At 50.3% G+C, this 22,023-nt stretch overlaps 1 protein-coding gene across 3 annotated transcripts in view; it reads right to left on the reverse strand.

Moving 5' to 3' along the window:
• IFFO2 (intermediate filament family orphan 2) overlaps positions 1-2,768 on the reverse strand; it is a 56,665-nt gene extending 53,897 nt beyond the window's left edge. Inside the window, exon 1 of one of the 3 annotated variants that reach the window (XM_063942128.1) lies at positions 1,843-2,768. In XM_063942128.1, coding sequence (XP_063798198.1) covers positions 1,843-2,381 — 539 coding nt within the window. In that variant the 5' untranslated portion in view covers positions 2,382-2,768. The remainder of the gene's footprint in view (positions 1-1,842) is intronic. The other 2 variants (XM_063942127.1, XM_063942126.1) reach the window with 2 other exon arrangements.
• Positions 2,769-22,023: the final 19,255 nt, after the last annotated feature.

Consider the following 22,023-nt stretch of genomic DNA (forward strand, 5'->3'; position numbering starts at 1 on the left):
GAGAGAGAGAGAGAGAGAGAGAGAGAGAGAGAGAAGGGGCAGAGCACAGGGGGGGTATATATATATATATAGAGAGAGAGAAGGGCAGAGCACAGGGGGGGTGTATATATATATATATATATATACACATATATATATATATACATATATATACATATATATATATATACACATATATATACATACATACACACATAGATATATATATATATATATATATATATATATATATATATATATATATATATAGAGAGAGAGAGAGAGAGAGAAGGGCAGAGCACAGGGGGGGTGTATATATATATATATATAGATATATATATATATATATATATATATATATATATAGAGAGAGAGAGAGAAGGGCAGAGCACAGGGGGGGGGTATATATATTTATATATATATATATATATATATATATATATATATATATAGAGAGAGAGAGAAGGGCAGAGCACAGGGGGGGGGGTATATATATATATATATATATATATATATATATATATAGAGAGAGAGAGAGAGAGAAAGGCAGAGCACAGGGGGGGGGGGTATATATATATATATATATATATATATATATATATATATATATATATATATATAGAGAGAAGGGCAGAGCACAGGGGGTATATATATATATATATATATATATATATATATATATAGAGAGAGAGAGAAGGGCAGAGCACAGGGGGGGGGGGTATATATATATAGAGAGAGAGAAGGGCAGAGCACAGGGGGGGTATATATATATATATATATATATATATATATAGAGAGAGAGAGAGAGAGAGAGAGAGAAAGGCAGAGCACAGGGGGGGTATATATATATATATATATATATATATATAGAGAAGGGCAGAGCACAGGGGGGTATATATATATATATATATAGAGAGAGAGAGAGAGAGAGAAGGGCAGAGCACAGGGGGGGGGTATATATATATATATATATATATATATATATATATAGAGAGAGAGAGAGAAGGGCAGAGCACAGGGGGGGGGGGGTATATATATAGAGAAGGGCAGAGCACAGGGGGGGTATATATAGAGAAGGGCAGAGCACAGGGGGGGGGGTATATATAGAGAAGGGCAGAGCACAAGGAAGGGGTATATAGAGAAGGATAGAGCACAGGGGGGGTATATATAGAGAAGGGCAGAACACAGGGGGGTATATATAGAGAAGGGTAGAGCACAGGGAAGGGGTATATAGGGAAGGATATAGAGAGAGAGAAGGGCAGAGCACAGGGGGGGGTATATATATATATATATATATATATATATATATATAGAGAGAGAGAGAGAGAGAAAGGCAGAGCACAGGGGGGGTATATATATATATATATATATATATATATATATATAGAGAGAAGGGCAGAGCACAGGGGGTATATATATATATATATATATATATATATATATATATATATATATATAGAGAGAGAGAGAAGGGCAGAGCACAGGGGGGGGGTATATATATATATATATATATATATATATATATATATATATATATATATATAGAGAGAGAGAGAGAGAGAAGGGCAGAGCACAGGGGGGGGGGGGTATATATATAGAGAAGGGCAGAGCACAGGGGGGGTATATATAGAGAAGGGCAGAGCACAGGGGGGGGGGTATATATAGAGAAGGGCAGAGCACAGGGAAGGGGTATATAGAGAAGGATAGAGCACAGGGGGGGTATATATAGAGAAGGGCAGAACACAGGGGGGTATATATAGAGAAGGGTAGAGCACAGGGAAGGGGTATATAGGGAAGGATGGCCGCAGGATCGGGGGAGTGGCAGGGGCGCAGCAGCAGCGGTGGGTGGCAGGGGGCACCTACCTCCTCCTGTACTCGTCCCTCTCCCTCTTGACTTTGGCCAGCACGTTGTAGAGCGCCCGCAGCTCCGGGGTGATGGTGTCTATCTGCACTCCCACCCCGTCCGGGTGGTTCCAGGACACCCCGGGCCCCTGGAAGGTCTCTAGGCCGCCGCCGGTGCGCCGCACATGGGTGTAGCTCCAGATGGTGCCGGGCAGGCGGCTGTAGGGGCGCTGGGCGCCGGGCTGCGGGGGCTCGGGGTCGGTCTGCACCGCCTGCTCCCGGAGGTAGGTCCTGTGGCGCAGCCGGCGCTCCTCCTGCTGCTGGGAGTGCTCCTGGTGCAGCTGCTTCTCCAGCAGGCGGTTGCGGCGCTCCAGCTCATGCACCTTGGCCAGGAAGCAGCGGAACCGCACGTTCAGGGTCTTCAGGACGTGGATGTTGGAGCCGAGGTCATTGCGCAGGGCCATGGTGACCGGGGTGCCCGGGGGGGGGACAGCGCTGCCCGGCTCCAGCTCACGCATCATGTCCCCGAATACCATGGAGTTCATCATCCGGCCCCCCATCCGCAGCGCCGTGTCCCGGGGATCCTAGGCGGCGGCACAAGGCACATCCATGGCTGCAGCAGATGCTCCTGTATCCCCGGCAGCCGCAGCTCCTGCGCTTTGTATCTGCCCCAGATCACCGCCCCCCGAGCCGGGCACGCCCTATAGCGCAGGCTGTCCCGCCCGGCCCTCTCCCTCCCCGGCCGCTACATGACATCAGTGTGTGCTGCCCGGCTACAGCTCCATGGCCCTCATTCCGAGTTGTTCGCTCGCAAGGCGAATGTAGCAGAGTTACACACGCTAAGCCGCCGCCTACTGGGAGTGAATCTTAGCTTCTTAAAATTGCGACCGACGTACGCGCAATATTGCGATTACAAACGAGTTAGCAGTTTCAGAGTAGCTTCAGACTTACTCTGCCTGTGCGATCAGTTCAGTGCTTGTCGTTCCTGGTTGACGTCACAAACACACCCAGCGTTCGCCCAGGCACTCCCACCGTTTCCCCGGCCACTCCTGCGTTTTTTCCGGAAACGGTAGCGTTTTCAGCCACACGCCCCTGAAACGCCGTGTATCCGCCCAGTAACACCCATTTCCTGTCAATCACATTACGATCGCCGGAGCGAAGAAAAAGCCGTGAGTAAAAATACTTTCTTCATAGTAAAGTTACTTGGCGCAGTCGCAGTGCGAACATTGCGCATGCGTACTAAGCGGATTTTCACTGCGATGCGATGAAAAATACCGAGCGAACAACTCGGAATGAGGGCCCATGTGTCACCTATAGCTGCCCGGCTACTGCTCCATGTGTCACCTATAGCTGCCTACTGCTAGTCTCCATGTGTAACCTATAGCTGCCCTGCTACTGCTCCATGTGTCACCTATAGCTGCCTGCTGCTAGTCTCCATGAGTAACCTATAGCTGCCCGGCTACTGCTCCATGTGTCACCTATAGCTGCCTGCTGCTAGTCTCCATGTGTAACCTATAGCTGCCCGGCTACTGCTTCATGTGTCACCTATAGCTGCCTGCTGCTCGTCTCCATGTGTAACCTATAGCTGCCCGGCTACTGCTCCATGTGTCACCTATAGCTACCTGCTGCTAGTCTCCATGTGTAACCTATAGCTGCCCGGCTACTGCTCCATGTGTCACCTATAGCTGCCCGGCTACTGCTCCATGTGTCACCTATAGCTGCCTACTGCTAGTCTCCATGTGTAACCTATAGCTGCCCTGCTACTGCTCCATGTGTCACCTATAGCTGCCTGCTGCTAGTCTCCATGAGTAACCTATAGCTGCCCGGCTACTGCTCCATGTGTCACCTATAGCTGCCTGCTGCTAGTCTCCATGTGTAACCTATAGCTGCCCGGCTACTGCTTCATGTGTCACCTATAGCTGCCTGCTGCTCGTCTCCATGTGTAACCTATAGCTGCCCGGCTACTGCTCCATGTGTCACCTATAGCTGCCTGCTGCTAGTCTCCATGTGTAACCTATAGCTGCCCGGCTACTGCTCCATGTGTCACCTATAGCTGCCTGCTGCTAGTCTCCATGTGTAACCTATAGCTGCTGCTACTGCTCCATGTGTCACCTATAGCTGCCTGCTGCTAGTCTCCATGTGTCACCTATAGCTGCCTGCTGCTAGTCTCCATGTGTAACCTATAGCTGCCTGCTACTGCTCCGTGTGTCACCTATAGCTGCCTGCTACTGCTCCACGTGTCACCTATAGATGCCGGCTACTGCTCCATGTGTCACCTATAGCTGCCTGCTGCTAGTCACCTATAGCTGCCTGCTACTGCTCCATGTGTCACCTATAGCTGCCTGATGCTAGTCTCCACGTGTAACCTATAGCTGCCTGCTACTGCTCCATGTGTCACCTATAGCTGCCTGCTACTAGTCTCCACGTGTCACCTATAGCTGCCTGCTGCTAGTCTCCATGTGTAACCTATAGCTGCCTGCTACTGCTCCATGTGTCACCTATAGCTGCCTGCTACTGCTCCATCTGTCACCTATAGCTGTCTGCTGCTAGTCTCCATGTGTAACCTATAGCTGCCTGCTGCTAGTCTCCATGTGTAACCTATAGCTGTCTGCTGCTACTCTCCATGTGTCACCTATAGCTGCCTGTCGCTAGTCTCCCCGTGTCACCTATAGCTGCCTGCTGCTACTCTCCATGTGTCACCTATAGCTGCCTGCCGCTAGTCTCCCGTGTCACCTATGGCTGCCTGTCTCTAGTCTCCAGTGTCACCTATAGCTGCCTGTCGCTACTCTCCATGTGTCACCTATAGCTGCCTGCTGCTAATCTCCCTGTGTCACCTGTAGCTGCCTGCCACTAGTCTCCCCGTGTCACCTATAGCTGCCCGGCTACTGCTCCATGTGTCTCCTATAGCTGCCCGGCTACTGCTCCATGTGTCTCCTATAGCTGCCCGGCTACTGCTCCGTGTGTCTCCTTAGCTGCCTACTGCTACTCTCCATGTGTCACCTATAGCTGCCCGGCTACTGCTCCGTGTGTCTCCTATAGCTGCCCGGCTACTGCTCCGTGTGTCTCCTATAGCTGCCCGGCTACTGCTCCGTGTGTCTCCTGTAGCTGCCCGGCTATTGCTCCGTGTGTCTCCTATAGCTGCCTGCTGCTACTCTCCATGTGTCACCTATAGCTGCCTGCTGCTACTCTCCATGGGGTAAATTTACTAAGGTGGGAGATTTTTAGAACTGGTGATGTTGCCCATAGCAACCAATCAAATTATATCTATTATCTGCTAGAAGCAGCTAGATAAATGGTAAGTAGAATCTGATTGGTTGCCATGGGCAACATCACCAGTTCTAAAAATCTCCTACCTTAGTAAATGTACCCCCATGTGTCACCTATAGCTGCCTGTCGCTACTCTCCATGTGTCACCTATAGCTGCCTGCTGCTAATCTCCCCGTGTCACCTGTAGCTGCCTGCCGCTAGTCTCCCCGTGTCACCTATAGCTGTCTGGCTACTGCTCCATGTGTCTCCTATAGCTGCCTGCTGCTACTCTCCGTGTGTCACCTATAGCTGCCCGGCTACTGCTCCATGTGTCTCTTGTAGCTGCCCGGCTACTGCTCCGTGTGTCTCCTATAGCTGCCCGGCTACTGCTCCATGTGTCTCCTATAGCTGCCCGGCTACTGCTCCATGTGTAACCTATAGCTGCCTGCCGCTAGTCTCCATGTGTCACCTATAGCTGCCTGTCGCTAATCTCAATGTGTTACCTATAGCTGTCTGCTGCTAATCTTCATGTGTCACCTATAGCTGCCTGCCGCTACTCTCCCTGTGTCACCTATAGCTGTCTGCCTCTACTCTTCCCGTGTCACCTATAGCTGCCTGCTGCTACTCTCCATGTGTTACCTATAGCTGCCTGCTGCTATTCTCCATGTGTCACCTATAGCTGCCTGCTGCTATTCTCCATGTGTCACCTATAGCTGCCTGCTGCTACTCTCCCTGTGTCTCCTATAGTTGCCTTCTTCTACTCTCCCCGTGTCACCTATAGCTGTCTGCCTCTACTCTCCCTGTGTCACCTATAGCTGCCTGCTGCTACTCTCCATGTGTCACCTATAGCTGCCTGCTGCTATTCTCCATGTGTCACCTATAGCTACCTGCTGCTATTCTCCATGTGTCACCTATAGCTGCCTGCTGCTAGTCTCCATGAGTAACCTATAGCTGCCCGGCTACTGCTCCATGTGTCACCTATATCTGCCTGCTGCTAGTCTCCATGTGTAACCTATAGCTGCCCGGCTACTGCTTCATGTGTCACCTATAGCTGCCTGCTGCTCGTCTCCATGTGTAACCTATAGCTGCCCGGCTACTGCTCCATGTGTCACCTATAGCTGCCTGCTGCTAGTCTCCATGTGTAACCTATAGCTGCTGCTACTGCTCCATGTGTCACCTATAGCTGCCTGCTACTAGTCTCCACGTGTCACCTATAGCTGCCTGCTGCTAGTCTCCATGTGTAACCTATAGCTGCCTGCTACTGCTCCATGTGTCACCTATAGCTGCCTGCTACTGCTCCATCTGTCACCTATAGCTGTCTGCTGCTAGTCTCCATGTGTAACCTATAGCTGCCCGCTGCTAGTCTCCATGTGTAACCTATAGCTGTCTGCTGCTACTCTCCATGTGTCACCTATAGCTGCCTGTCGCTAGTCTCCCTGTGTCACCTATAGCTGCCTGCTGCTACTCTCCATGTGTCACCTATAGCTGCCTGCCGCTAGTCTCCCGTGTCACCTATGGCTGCCTGTCTCTAGTCTCCAGTGTCACCTATAGCTGCCTGTCGCTACTCTCCATGTGTCACCTATAGCTGCCTGCTGCTAATCTCCCTGTGTCACCTGTAGCTGCCTGCCACTAGTCTCCCCGTGTCACCTATAGCTGCCCGGCTACTGCTCCATGTGTCTCCTATAGCTGCCCGGCTACTGCTCCATGTGTCTCCTATAGCTGCCCGGCTACTGCTCCGTGTGTCTCCTTAGCTGCCTACTGCTACTCTCCATGTGTCACCTATAGCTGCCCGGCTACTGCTCCGTGTGTCTCCTATAGCTGCCCGGCTACTGCTCCGTGTGTCTCCTATAGCTGCCCGGCTACTGCTCCGTGTGTCTCCTGTAGCTGCCCGGCTATTGCTCCGTGTGTCTCCTATAGCTGCCTGCTGCTACTCTCCATGTGTCACCTATAGCTGCCTGCTGCTACTCTCCATGGGGTAAATTTACTAAGGTGGGAGATTTTTAGAACTGGTGATGTTGCCCATAGCAACCAATCAAATTATATCTATTATCTGCTAGAAGCAGCTAGATAAATGGTAAGTAGAATCTGATTGGTTGCCATGGGCAACATCACCAGTTCTAAAAATCTCCTACCTTAGTAAATGTACCCCCATGTGTCACCTATAGCTGCCTGTCGCTACTCTCCATGTGTCACCTATAGCTGCCTGCTGCTAATCTCCCCGTGTCACCTGTAGCTGCCTGCCGCTAGTCTCCCCGTGTCACCTATAGCTGTCTGGCTACTGCTCCATGTGTCTCCTATAGCTGCCTGCTGCTACTCTCCGTGTGTCACCTATAGCTGCCCGGCTACTGCTCCATGTGTCTCTTGTAGCTGCCCGGCTACTGCTCCGTGTGTCTCCTATAGCTGCCCGGCTACTGCTCCATGTGTCTCCTATAGCTGCCCGGCTACTGCTCCATGTGTAACCTATAGCTGCCTGCCGCTAGTCTCCATGTGTCACCTATAGCTGCCTGTCGCTAATCTCAATGTGTTACCTATAGCTGCCTGCTGCTAATCTTCATGTGTCACCTATAGCTGCCTGCCGCTACTCTCCCTGTGTCACCTATAGCTGTCTGCCTCTACTCTTCCCGTGTCACCTATAGCTGCCTGCTGCTACTCTCCATGTGTTACCTATAGCTGCCTGCTGCTATTCTCCATGTGTCACCTATAGCTGCCTGCTGCTATTCTCCATGTGTCACCTATAGCTGCCTGCTGCTATTCTCCATGTGTCACCTATAGCTGCCTGCTGCTACTCTCCCCGTGTCTCCTATAGTTGCCTTCTTCTACTCTCCCCGTGTCACCTATAGCTGTCTGCCTCTACTCTCCCCGTGTCACCTATAGCTGCCTGCTGCTACTCTCCATGTGTCACCTATAGCTGCCTGCTGCTATTCTCCATGTGTCACCTATAGCTGCCTGCTGCTATTCTCCATGTGTCACCTATAGCTGCCTGCTGCTATTCTCCATGTGTCACCTATAGCTGCCTGCTGCTACTCTCCCCGTGTCTCCTATAGTTGCCTTCTGCTACTCTCCACGTGTCACCTATATCTGCCTGCTGCTACTCTATATGTGTGACCTATAGCTGCCTGCTGCTAGTCTACAAGTGTAACCTATAGCTGCCTACTATTCTACATGTGTCACCTATACACATGGAGCGTAGCAGCAGACAGCTATAGGTGACACATGGCGAGTAGCAGCAGGCAGCTATAGGTGACACGTGGAGAGTAGCAGAAGGCAACTATGGGTGACACGGGGAGAGTAGCAGCAGGCAGCTATAGGTGACACGGGTAGAGTAGCAGCAGGCAGCTATAGGTGACATAAGTAGCAGCAGGCAACTATAGGTGATACATGTAGAATAGTAGGCAGCTATAGGTTACAACTATACGGCAGCAGACAGCTATAGGTTACACTAGAGTAGCAGCAGGCAGCAATAGGTGACACATGTAGACAAGCAGCAGGTAGCTATAGGTGACATGTAGACTAGCAGCAGGCTGCTATAGGTGACACGTGTAGCGAAGCAGCAGGCAGCTATAGGTGACATGTGTAGAGTGACAGCAGTAGCTATAGGTGACACATTGTGTTTAGCAGCAGGCAGCTATAGGTCACATGTAGAGTAGCAGCAGGCAGCTATAGGTTACACGTGCAGAGTAGCAGCAGGCAGCTATAGGTTACACATGTAGATTAGCAGCAGGAAGCTATAGGTGACACATGTAGAGTAGCAGTAGGCAGCTATAGGTGACACGTGTAGAGTAGCAGCAGGCAGCTATAGGTGACATGTAGAATAGCAGGCAGCTGTAGGTTACACATGTAGACCAGCAGCAGGCAGCTATAGGTCACACATATAGACTAGCAGCAGATAGCTATAGATGACACATGCAGAGTAGCAGCAGGCAGCTATAGGTTACAAATATACAGAAGCAGACAGCTATAGGTTACACATGTAGATTAGCAGCAGGCAGCTATAGGTTACAAATATACAGCAGCAGACAGCAATAGGTTACACTAGAGTAGCAGCAGGCAGGAATAGGTTATACATGTATGCTAGCAGCCTGGCAGCTATAGTTTACACATGTACAGCAGCAGACAGCTATAGGTGACACATGTAGACTATCAGCAGGCAGCTATAAGTGACACATGTAGAGTAGTAGCAGCAGGCAGCTATAGGTGGCACATGTAGAGTGGCAGCAGGCAGCTATAGGTGACACGTGCAGAGTAGCAGCATGCAGCTATAGGTTACCCGTGTAGAGTGGCAGCAGGCAGCTATAGGTGACACATGTAGAGTAGCAGCAGGCAGCGATAGGTTACACGTGCAGAGTAGCAGCAGGCAGCTATAGGTGACACGTAGACTAGCAGCAGGCAGCTATAGGTGATACATGGAGCGTAGCAGCAGGCAGCTATAGGTGACACATGGAGAGTAGCAGCAGGCAGATATAGGTTACATATATAGAGTAGTAGCAGCAGGCAGCTATAGGTGATACATGTAGAATAGAAAGCAGCTATAGGTTACACTTGTAGACTAGCAGCAGGCAGCTATAGGTTACACATGTAGAGTAGCAGCAGGCAGCTATAGGTGACAGATGTTGCATAGCAGCAGGCAGCTATGGGTGACACATGTAGAATAGAAGGCAGCTATGGGTTACACTTGTAGGCTAGCAGCAGACAGCAATGGGTTACACATGTAGACTAGCAGCAGGCAGCTATAGGTCACACATATAGCCTAGCAGCAGGCAGCTATAGGTGACACATGCAGAGTAGCAGCAGACAGCTATAGGTTACAAATATACAGCAGCAGACAGCTATAGGTTACACATGTAGAGTAGCAGCAGGCAACTATAGGTTACAAATATACAGCATCAGACAGCTATAGGCTACACTAGAGTAACAGCAGGCAGCAATAGGTTATACATGTATGCTAGCAGCAGGCAGCTATAGGTTACACATGTACAGCATCAGACAGCTATAGGTGACACATGTGGACTAGCAGCAGGCAACTATAGGTGACACATGTAGAACAGCAGGCAGCTATAGGTGACATGTGTAGAGTAGCAGCAGGCAGCTATAGGTGACACGTGCAGAGTAGCAGCATGCAGCTATATGTTACCCGTGTAGAGTGGCAGCTATAGGTGACACATGTAGCATAGCAGTAGCTATAGGTGACATATGTAGAGTAGCAGCAGGCAGCTATAGGTGACACATGGAGAGTAGCAGCAGGCAGCTATAGGTTACATGTGTAGAGTAGTAGCAGGCAGCTAGCTCCCTGCTTTACTTCTATGACATCATGTATAACCTATAGCTCTCTGCTGCTCTACATGTGTAACATAGCTGCCTGCTGCTCTACATGTGTCACCTATAGCTGTCTGTTGCTCTACATGGGTAACCTATAGCTGCCTGCTGCTACTCTACATGTGTCACCTATAGCTGCCTGCTACACTACAAGTGTAACCTCTAGATTCATGCTGCTGCTCTACATGTGTAACCTATAGCTGCCTGCTGTTCTACATGTGTCACCTATAGCTGCCTGCTGCTACTCTACATGTGTCACCTATAGCTGCCTGCTGTTCTACATGTCACCTATAGCTGCCTGCTGCTCTACATGTGTAACCTATGGCTACCTGCTGTTCTACATGTGTCACCTATAGCTGCCTGCTGCTACTCTACATGTGTCACCTATAGCTGCTGCTATGCGACATTTGTAACCTATAGCTGCCTGCTGTTCTACATGTGTCACCTATAGCTGCCTGCTCTACATGTGTCACAGATAGCTGACTGCTGCTGCTCTACATGTGTCACCTATAGCTGCCTGCTGTTCTACATGTGTCACCTACAGCTGCCGGCTGCTGCTCTACATGTGTAACCTATAGCTGCCTGCGGCTGCTCTACATGTGTAACCTATAGCTGTCTGCTGCTACTCTGCACGTGTCACCTATAGCTGCCTGCTGCTGCTCTACATGTTTTACCTAAAGCTGCCTGCTGCTGCTCTCCATGTGTGACCTATAGCTGCCTGCTACACTACATGTGTTACCTATAGATGCATGCTGCCGCTCCACATGTGTAACCCATAGCTGACTGCCGCTCTACATGTGTCACCTATAGCTGCCTGCTGCTCTACATGTGTCACCTATAGCTGCCTGCTGCTCTACAGGTGTTACCTATAGCTGCCGGCTGCTCTCCATGTGTCACTGATAGCTGCCTGCTGCTGCTCTACATGTTTTACCTATAGCTGCCTGCTGCTCTACATGTGTAACCTATAACTGCCTGCCACCACTCTCCATGTCACCTATAGCTGTCTGCTGCTGTACATGTGTAACCTACAGCTGCCTGCTGCTGCTCTACATGTGTCACCTATAGCGGCCTGCTACCACTCTACATGTGTCACCTATAGCTGCTGCTCTACATGTATCACATATAGCTGCCTGCTGCTGCGTTACATGTGTCACCTATAGTGACCTGCTGCTACTCTACATGTGTCACCTATAGCTGCCTACTTCTACTACTCGACATGTGTCACCTACAGCGGCCTGCTGCTCTACATGTGTCACCTATAGTGACCTGCTGCTACTCTACATGTGTCACCTATAGCTGCCTACTTCTACTACTCGACATGTGTCACCTACAGCGGCCTGCTGCTCTACATGTGTCACATATAGCTGTCTGCTGCTACTCCACATATGTCACCTATAGCTGCCTTGCTGTTGCTCCACGTGTGTCACCTATAGCTGCCTGTTGCTCTACATGTGTCACCTATAGCTGCCTGCTACTCTACATGTTTCACCTATAGCTGCCGGCTGCTGCTCCACATGTGTAACCTATAGCTGTCTGCTGTTTTTACATGTGTCACCTATAGCTGCCTGCTGCCACTCTCCATGACACCTATAGCTGTCTGCTGTTCTACACGTGTCACCTATAGCTGCCTGCTGCCACTCTCCATGTCACCTATAGCTGTCTGCTGCTGTACATGTGTAACCTATAGCTGCCTGCTGCTGTGTGTGTGTGTGTGTGTGTATAGTGTGTTTGTATATGTGTGTGTTTGGGGGGTGATGTGTATTGTGTGGCTGTGTGTGTGACGTGTAGTGTGTGTGACGTGTAGTGTGCGTGTGTGCGTGTGTGTGTGTATAGTGTGTTTGTATATGTGTGTGTTTGGGGGGGGGTGATGTGTATTGTGTGGCTGTGTGTGTGACGTGTAGTGTGTGTGACGTGTAGTGTGCGTGTGTGTGTATAGTGTGTGTGTATATGTGTGCGTGCGTGTGTGTGTGTGTGTGTGTGACGTGTAGTGTGTGTGTGTGTGTGTGTGTGTGTGACGTGTAGTGTGTGGCTGGGTGTGTGTGTGACGTGTAGTGTGTGGCTGGGTGTGTGTATAGTGTGTGTGTATATGTGTGGGTTGGGTGTGTGTGACGTGTAGTGTGTGTGTGTGTGTGTGTGTGTGTGTGTGTGTGTGACGTGTAGTGTGTGACTGGGTGTGTGACGTGTAGTGTGTGGCTGGGTGTGTGTATAGTGTGTGTGTATATGTGTGCGTTTGGGTGTGTGTGTGAGACGTGTAGTGTGTGTGTGTGTGTGTGTGTCATGTAGGGTGTGTGTGTGTGTGTGTGTGTGTGTGACGTGTAGTGTGTGTGTGTGTGTGTGTGTGTGACGTGTAGTGTGTGGCTGGGTGTGTGTGACATGTAGTGTGTGGCTGGGTGTGTGTGACATGTAGTGCATGGCTGGGTGTAACGTACAATGCTGTCACCTATAGACACACATGTACAGTCCATCACCTATGTAATATACATTACTCCCTCCCCCTGTACACTACTAACTCACATGCAGGGATATATTTACTTAAGTGTGAGTTTTTTAGAAGTGGAGATGTTGCTAGTGGCAACCAATCAGATTCTACTTATCATCTCCACTTCTAAAGATACTGACACTTTAGTAAATTAGAGTGCAGTCAGAGTGTCTAGGGGCCCCCATCAGGAGCCGGGTGCTATACGATAATGCCACAATGCAGCTCCCAGCTCCAGGCCGGAGCTGGGATCCGATGCCGGACTGAAGAGTTGCTCCGGCTTCTCTAGTCTGGCACCGGCCAATGACACAGCAGAGGATCCGGCGCTCAGTAAGATGAGGAGCAGCGCTGCCCCCTGCAGCCGGAGCGCATGGTACCCATCTGTGTCAGTCTGGTTTGGCAGAATGATACACATTTCCTCATTACCACACTAGACCACCAGGGTGTCGGGTGTTAGGGCCGTGGCACGCTTGCTGGTGGTAGGCCCACAGGTAGGGAAGTACCAGCTAAAATCCTGCCCAGGGCACCACCCTGGTAAGCACACATCAGGGAAGACGTTCCGAGCGACGCCGCTGTGGCCGTGGAACACCTCTGGATGATAGCGTCATCTGCCACGCGTTGTATATCGGAACAGCATGCCATACTGCCGCAGAAACAACATTGTATGCCGGGACCATGAGTCACATTGGCGTCCAAACAGTCAGGGGCGGAAGTCCGGGAGGCAGCGGAGTCGGCTGCCGCCGGGCTCCTGACCCGCAGAGGGCGCCTCGCAGTGGCGCCTCTGACATTACACAGATTGACATGCGGACGAGCGCCCGCATGTCAATCTGATGTCTCCCTCCCTGCTGTGTTGGAGGGACATGGAGCGCATCGCGCGTCTCCTGTGTCCCTCCCTGGCTCTCTCCCGGCCGGTCTAAGGAAGTGCCATTCGTGAGCTCTGATTGGCTCACGAACCGGCACTTCCTGTATTAGACCGGCCGGGGGAGAGAGCCAGGGAGGGACACAGGAGACGCGCGATGCGCTCCATGTCCCTCCAACACAAGGGGGGAGCAGGCACTGGGGGCATATACCTGGTACTGGGGGGCATATACCTGGCACTGGGGGGGGGAGGAGACCTGGCACTGGGGGGCATATACATGGCACTGGGGGGCATATACCTGGCACTGGGGGGGAAGACCTGGCACTGGGGGGCATATACCTGGCACTGTGGGGTATATACCTGGCACTGTGGGGTATATACCTGGCACTGTGGGGCATATACCTGGCACTGGGGGGGGAAGACCTGGCACTGGGGGGCATATACCTGGCATTGGGGGGCATATACCTGGCACTGGGGGGCATATACCTGGCACTGGGGGGGGGAGACCTGGCACTGGGGGGCATATACATGGCACTGTGGGGGAAGACCTGGCACTGGGGGGCATATACCTGGCACTGGGGGGGAAGACCTGGCACTGGGGGGCATATACCTGGCACTGTGGGGCATATACCTGGCACTGGGGGGCATATACCTGGCACTGGGGGGGAAGACCTGGCACTGGGACGGGGGGCATATGTGGCACTGGGGAGGGGGGTATATTTGGCACTGGGGGCATATACCTGGCACTGTGGGGGAAGACCTGGCACTGGGGGGCATATACCTGGCACTGGGGGGGGAGACCTGGCACTGGGGCGGGGGGCATATGTGGCACTGGGGAGGGGGGTATATTTGGCACTGGGGGCATATACCTGGCACAGTGGGGGAAGATCTGGCACTGGGGGCATATGGGGGAAGATCTGGCACTGGGGGCATATACCTGGCACTGGGCGCATATACCTGGCCCTGTGGGGGAATATCTGGCACTGGGGGCATATACCTGGCCCTGTGGGGGAATATCTGGCACTGGGGGCATATACCTGGCACTGGGCGCATATACCTGGCCCTGTGGGGGAATATCTGGCACTGGGGGCATATACCCGGCACTGTGGGGGGAATATCTGGCACTGGGGGCATACACCTGGCACTGTGGGGGAATATCTGGCACTGGGGGCATATACCTGGCCCTGTGGGGGAATATCTGGCATTGGGGGCATATGCCTGGCACTGTGGAGAAATATCTGGCACTGGGGGCATATAGCTGGCACTGAGGGGGCATAGGTGGCACTGTGGTGGAATATTTGGCACTGTGGGGGAGCAGGCACTGAGGGGGCATATGTGGCACTGGGGGGGTATATTTGGCACTGGGGGCATGTACCTGGCACTGGAGGCATATACCTGACACTGTGGGGGAATATCTGGCACTGGGTGCATATACCTGGCACTGTGGGGGAATATCTGGCACTGAGGGCATATGTGGCACTGGGAGCACGGCCCTAGCAACACGCACTACCCCCTAGCAATGAGCATGACACCCAGTGCATGAACCCCCTGGCAACGAGCATGACACCCTGAGCATGAAACCCCTGGCACCGTGCATGGAACCGCTGGCAACGAGCATGACACCCAGTGCATGAAACCCCTGGCAACGAGCATGACACCCTGAGCATGAAAACCCCTGGCACCGTGCATGGAACCAAGAGCATGAAACCGCTGGCAACGAACATGACACCCAGTGCATGAAACCCCTGGCAACGAGCATGACAACCTGAGCATGAAAACCCCTGGCACCGTGCATGGAACCAAGAGCATGAAACCCCTGGCAACGAGCAGGTAATTTAAAAGTAATTAGAAGCCTTACTGTAGAACTTAATGTATAATGGGCATTACGGTGTGTGGCATAATGTATCACGGACATTGCGGTGTGTGTCATAATGTGTCGGGCATTACGGTGTATGGTATACTATATCGCGGGCATTGTGATATGTGGTATAATGTCTCAGGCTCATTGTGGTGTGTGTTATACTGTGTCAAAGACGTATGTGCTATAATGTATCAAGGGCATTGCAGTGTGTAGCATAATGTATAACGGGCATTGTGATTCCTGTCATAATGTGTCACAGGCATTACGGTGTGTGGTATAATGTATCAGGGGCATTGCAGTGTGTAGCATAATGTATAACGGGCATTGCGATTCCTGTCATAATGTGTCGGGGGCATTACGGTGTGTGGCATAATGTGTCGGGGGCATTATGGTGTGTTCATATTGTGTCATGTGCATTATTGTGTGTGGCATAATGTCTAAGGGCCACTGCAGTATGTGGCATAATGTATACTGGGCATTACTATAAGGAGGAAAAATTACAAATAATGTAAGGGGCATGAATCAGGATTAATTTTCTTTCCCGCCTGGGCGTTGCAGGTTGGAAAACTGGGGTATAACGCAGTCTTTTCCTGCAATGTTACACCCCTTTATGGTAAGCCACGCCCATCCCAGCGAAGCCACACACTCTATACTGCCAATTATGGAGGGGGGGGGGGGGCGAATAATTTTTTGGCTTGGGGGAGAAAAATTTCTAGTTACGTCACTGAACTGACTCATTCCTGTAAGCCGCCACTACAGCGCAAACCCCAGGAGAGTACGCTGGTGCGCGCCTGCTGTGGGAGGTAGGAGAGGAGCTGCTGCTACCGTTGCCCCGCTGCTGTGGGGAAGGGGGGGACGGGACGGATGGACACACGTGCGAGGCGGTGTTTAAGAGCTGGTACCACGCTTGCCTTGGATTACACTTCTTATTGCGCTCTGCCTCTGGTAATTGGGGAGGAGAGAAGAGCCTTCTTTCACTACACAAGGTATCCATCTATGCTCCCTTTCTCCCTGTATAAGTGCACTGCCAGTATACGGTATGTATGTTTGTATATATAGATAGAGGTAGGGGTCTGGCACAGCCACATAATAGACTAATACATTGGGTGCCCTCACAGCAAAGTAGTTTAGCAAAATAGAGGTGGTGCGGCACTCCAATGATTTGCACACTGACACCAATTGAAGTAGTGCAACGTTTCAATGCCCGTTTAATGAATCTGCATTTTTGTCATATATACAATGACCCCCATTCTGCCTCATCCCGTCCTCCAGACCTCTGTTACTCCATCGCCCCCCCCCCCCCCCATTTGCCAAGTCCTTCTGCCCGCCCGCGACCATCCCTCCCCATCTTCCTCCCATAATTAATTGTCCTCCCGCAGGGAATACATATGTTTTACCGACAGACGGGATGCCGTCTGTCAGCATCCTGACAGCAGCATCCCGTCCGTCAGAATTCTGGCAGGGGGCGTGCGCAATGAAGGCCCTTGCTTGTTGCGCTCGCAACGCAGTGGTCTCGGTGGTTCCCATCCCACTCTATTGGTGTTGTGGACACCCACGAATGGGAATAAGACCTGTGAGACGGTATTCTGGTGTCGGTATCCTGACCGCTAGGAATCCCGACAGCCAGCAAAATGATTGCCTCCCCTCCCGCAGTATCGGTCACATAATAGACTCACTTTCAGCTCCAGGCCCATGTGGACCCCAAACTGGCACTGGTCTGCAGGGATGTATCATTGGCACAAGGTTAAAAATGCAGCCAAACCTCCAAAAATGCAGTTTTCAGAGGTTTGGCGGCTTACTACTTATCCACCAAGCCTAGACCCCAGGGCTTGGATGCGGTGGGCAACACCATCTTTAGATGGGCTTCTATCACATTACCCATTGGACCCCTCCCAGCACCCCCTAGTGGGGCGCATCAGCCCACGCATGCACAGATAGGACTCCGGATCATACACCGGGAAGTTCTACTGTATCATGGCAAAGAATAGCTCTCACCGCAAGAGCTGTCCTTTGGAAATTTCTTCATGCATACGCCATTATGCTTGCAAAGAATGGCAGGATATATATATATATAAATATATATATAGCCTGCAGGATCAATATTGGTGTGGTGTGTATGTATATATATATATATATATATATATATATATATATATATATATATATATATATATATATAAAAAAATTTTTTTTGCCTCTATATAGGGGGGCACCTGTATTTATATTGCCTCCGGGCGTCTAGGACGAACTTACGCCACTGCAAACAGTGCAACGCTCCCTTTCTTCCATGGGGTACAGACGCTGATGGCGCTGTTATGGTGGGAGGTGTCTTCAGCTGGCATGGGTTAGGACCCCGGATCGCTCTGCAGACATGGCTGACCGGCAGATGCTGCCTCACCATCCTTGCAGATCAGTTGCATCCGTTCCTGTCCTGCAGTCACTCAGAATGGACAAGACAATGCGCCACCGCATAGGACCACAGCCGCACCATTATGGCTGGCGGAGCGTTCCTCTGAGATTGGCACCATAACTTGGTCCCCTCGTTTATCGGATTTAACCCCAATGTGTGGGATGCAGTGCAATGTGCGGTCAGTGGCAGGGATCCGGCACTAGAGGATATTAGGGAAACATTATTCAGGAGGCATAGTGTACACCAGGGATATTCAACATGCATGCTCTGCCACGGTTGTAGGACATGCCATCTACACATTTTGCAGAGAGTTTGTGGAGAGCGTGCCCCGTCGTGTTGCTATTGTTATCCGACAGTGTTACTAGACTTGTGCCAGAAAACGGAGATACTTAGGGGGTCATTCCGAGTTGATCGCTCGCTAGCTATTTTTTACAGTGCTGCGATCAGATAGTCGCCGCCTATGGGGGAGTGTATTTTCGCTTTGCAAGTGTGCGATCGCATGTGCAGACGAGCGGTACAAAAAAGTTTTGTGCAGTTTCTGAGTAGCTCAGAACTTACTCAGCCGCTGCGATCACTTCAGCCTGTTCGTGTCCGGAATTGACGTCAGACACCCGCCCTGAAAACGCTTGAACACGCCTGCGTTTTTCCAACCACTCCCAGAAAACAGTCAGTTGACACCCACAAACGCCTTCTTCCTGTCAATCTCCTTGCGATCGGCTGTGCGAATGGATTCGCTGTGCGAATGGATTCTTTGTTAAATCCATCACTCACCAACGATCGGCTTTGTACCCGTACGACGCGCCTGCGTATTGCGGTGCATGCGCATGCGCAGTTCTGTCCTGATCGTTGCGCTGCAAAAAACAGCAGCATGCGATCAGGTCGGAATGACTCCCTTAGTGTATGTATGTATGTATGTATGTATGTATGTATGTATGTATGTATGTATGTATGTACGTACATATGTATGTACAGTGCATGCAGAAACTATTCACAGCGCTTCACTTTTTCGACATTTTGTTATGTTACGGCCTTATTCCAAACTGGAATAAATTCATTTTTTCCCTCAAAATTCGACACACAATGCCCCATAATGACAACGGAAAAAAGTTTTTTTGATATTTTTGCAAATTTATTACAAATAAAAAACAAAGAAATCACATGTACATAAGTATTCACAGCCTTGGATCAATACTTTGTTGATGCACCTTTGGCAGCAATTACAGCCTCAAGTCTTTTTGAATATGATGCCACAAGCTTGGCACACCTATCTTTGGGCAGTTTCGCCCATTCCTCTTTGCAGCACCTCTCAAGCTCCATCAGGTTGGATGGGAAGCGTCGGTGCACAGCCATTTTCAGATCTCTCCAGAGATGTTCAATCGGATTCAAGTCTGGGCTCTGGCTGGGCCGCTCAAGGACATTCACAGAGTTGTCCTGAAGCCACTCCTTTGATATCTTGGCTGTGTGCTTAGGGTCGTTGTCCTGCTGAAAGATGAACTGTTGCCCCAGTTTGAGGTCAAGAGCGCTCTGGAGCAGGTTTTCATCCAGGATGCATTCATCTTTCCCTCTATCCTGACTAGTCTCCCAGTTCCTGCCGCTGAAAAACATCTCCACAGCTGTCACCACCATGCTTCACTGTATGGATGGTATTGGCCTGGTGATGAGCGGTGCTTGGTTTCCTCCAAACATGACGCCTGGCATTCACACCAAAGAGTTCAGTCTTTGTCTCATCAGGCCAGAGAATTTTGCTTCTCATGGTCTGAGAGTCCTTCAGGTGCATTTTGGCAAACTCCAGGTGGGCTGCCATGTGCTTTTTACTAAGGAGTGGCTTCCGTCTGGCCACTCTACCATACAGGCCTGATTGGTGGATTTCTGCAGAGGCGGTTGTCCTTCTGGAAGGTTCTCCTCTCTCCACTTAGGAATGCTGTAGCTCTGACAGAGTGACCATCGGGTTCTTGGTCATCTCGCTGACTATGGCCCTTCTCCCCGATCGCTCAGTTTAGACGGCCGGCCAGTCCTGGTGGTTCTGGATTTCTTCCATTTACGAATGATGGAGGCCACTGTGCTCATTGGAACCTTCAAAGCAGCAGATATTTTTCTGTAGCCTTCCCCAGATTTGTGCCTCGAGACAATCCTGTCTCGGAGGTCTACAGACAGTTCCTTTGACTTCATGCTTGGTTTGTGCTCAGACATGCACTGCCAAGTGTGGGACCTTATATAGACAGGTGTGTGCCTTTCCAAATCATGACCAAGCAACTGAATTTACCACAGGTGGACTCCAATTAAGCTGTAGGAACATCTCAAGGATGATCAGTGGAAACAGGATGCACCTGAGCTCAATTTTGAGCTTCATGGCAAAGGCTGTGAATACTTATGTACATGTAATTTCTTAGTTTTTTATTTGTAATAAATTTGCAAAAAATAAAAAAATAAAAAATATTCACGTAGTCATTATGGGGTATTGTATGTAGAATTTGAGGGGGAAAAATTAATTTATTCCATTTTGGAACAAGGCTGTAACATGACAAAATGTGGAAAAAGTGAAGCGCTGTGAATACTTTCCAGATGCACTGTATGTATAATATATACATGCATACTGACCCTGTATATGCTGGGTCACCTCAGCCCACCCCCTCCTCCTCCCGATATGCATCCCCCGCGTTGCAGTCACAATGGTTCTCCTCTCCTGGTGATCTGCGTTGGGTGATGCAGACAGGACACATCACTGTCTATTATTATAGATACATATAGATCACAGATAGGGAACATATAGAAATAGGAGATACAGGGGGAGAGTTTTGAAGCCTTGGAAAGTGGTAGAGTGGAGAGAGATAAAATACCAGCCAATCAGCTCCTGACATTTTTCAAACCTTAGCCCGGATTTATCAAAGCTTAGAGAGAGAGAGAGAGAGAGAGAGAGAGAGATAAAGTACAAACCTATCAGCTCCTAATTGTCAGTTTACAAACACAGCTTGCAAAATGTCAGGAGCTGATTGCTTGGTACTTTCTCTCCACTTTATCTCACTCCAAGCTTTGATAAATCTGGCCCCCAGACTGTAACATAGCAGCTAGGAGCTGATTGGCTGGTACTTTATCTCTCTCCACGGCTTAGTACATTTGCCTCAGAGAGAGAGAGAGGAAGGATGTGTATAGACAGACATACATACATATTTATCAATGACTGCATTTTGCAGTGCTATCTGGGCGTGACATTAGCGCCCAGGATCGCTTTGCAAAATGCGATCATATCCGGTGAATGTATCACCCGGCACCTGCGTGGACGGGGGCTCCGAAAGGATCCCGTCCCTGCCATGTGCTCTGCGGTCACACATGATGGCGATGCACTGAGGCCATTTCCTGCGGAGGGTTCTGGGGAGCACAGCCGGAACTTCTTTCCGTGATCCGTAGCCACAATGGGCTACAATGGGCTACCGCAATCTGAAGATAAAGAGATAAAGGGGCAATGCCTGGTTTGTGTGTTAGGGATACATATATTCATGACGCTGTTGTCTGAGCAGGGCATATCATATGCCATATTAAAGGTCTTGGTCGTAGATGTGAAGAATTATATCGGGGTTGTAATTGGTTGCTTCGTTTCAGAGTTATGTAGCAAAACGTCTGCCTGCACTTTACAATGCATCACCATTGTGCTCTGGAATATGTGATAGTTGGTGAACTCCCCCTGTGCACATGTCGAGTGACCTGGAACATGTGACCTGTTGGGTGGTCTGGAAACTGTGACAGTTATTTGCAGCAGGGGTTGAAAAGGGGTAAAATGTTCCGCCCAGCAAGCCTTTGCCCGGTTGAAACCGGGCACATCAGTTAGTGTACGTAATGAGCTGTATGGGTCACGTTAGGGTGGAGCCCCTAGTACCCGCCGGGGTACAGAGCGTTTTGATGAACCTGCCCAGCAACAGGCTATATAAATGTTGGCAGCTATTAATACGTTTACGGCAGACTTTACTGCAGACTGCTCTGTTATAGGAGAAGCTGGTGAAAGTATGATGCAACGTTTTATTCACTTATCATAATTATTTCCT

Source organism: Pseudophryne corroboree, chromosome 10 (genome assembly GCF_028390025.1).
Source record: "Pseudophryne corroboree isolate aPseCor3 chromosome 10, aPseCor3.hap2, whole genome shotgun sequence".
Classification (NCBI taxonomy): domain Eukaryota; kingdom Metazoa; phylum Chordata; class Amphibia; order Anura; family Myobatrachidae; genus Pseudophryne; species Pseudophryne corroboree.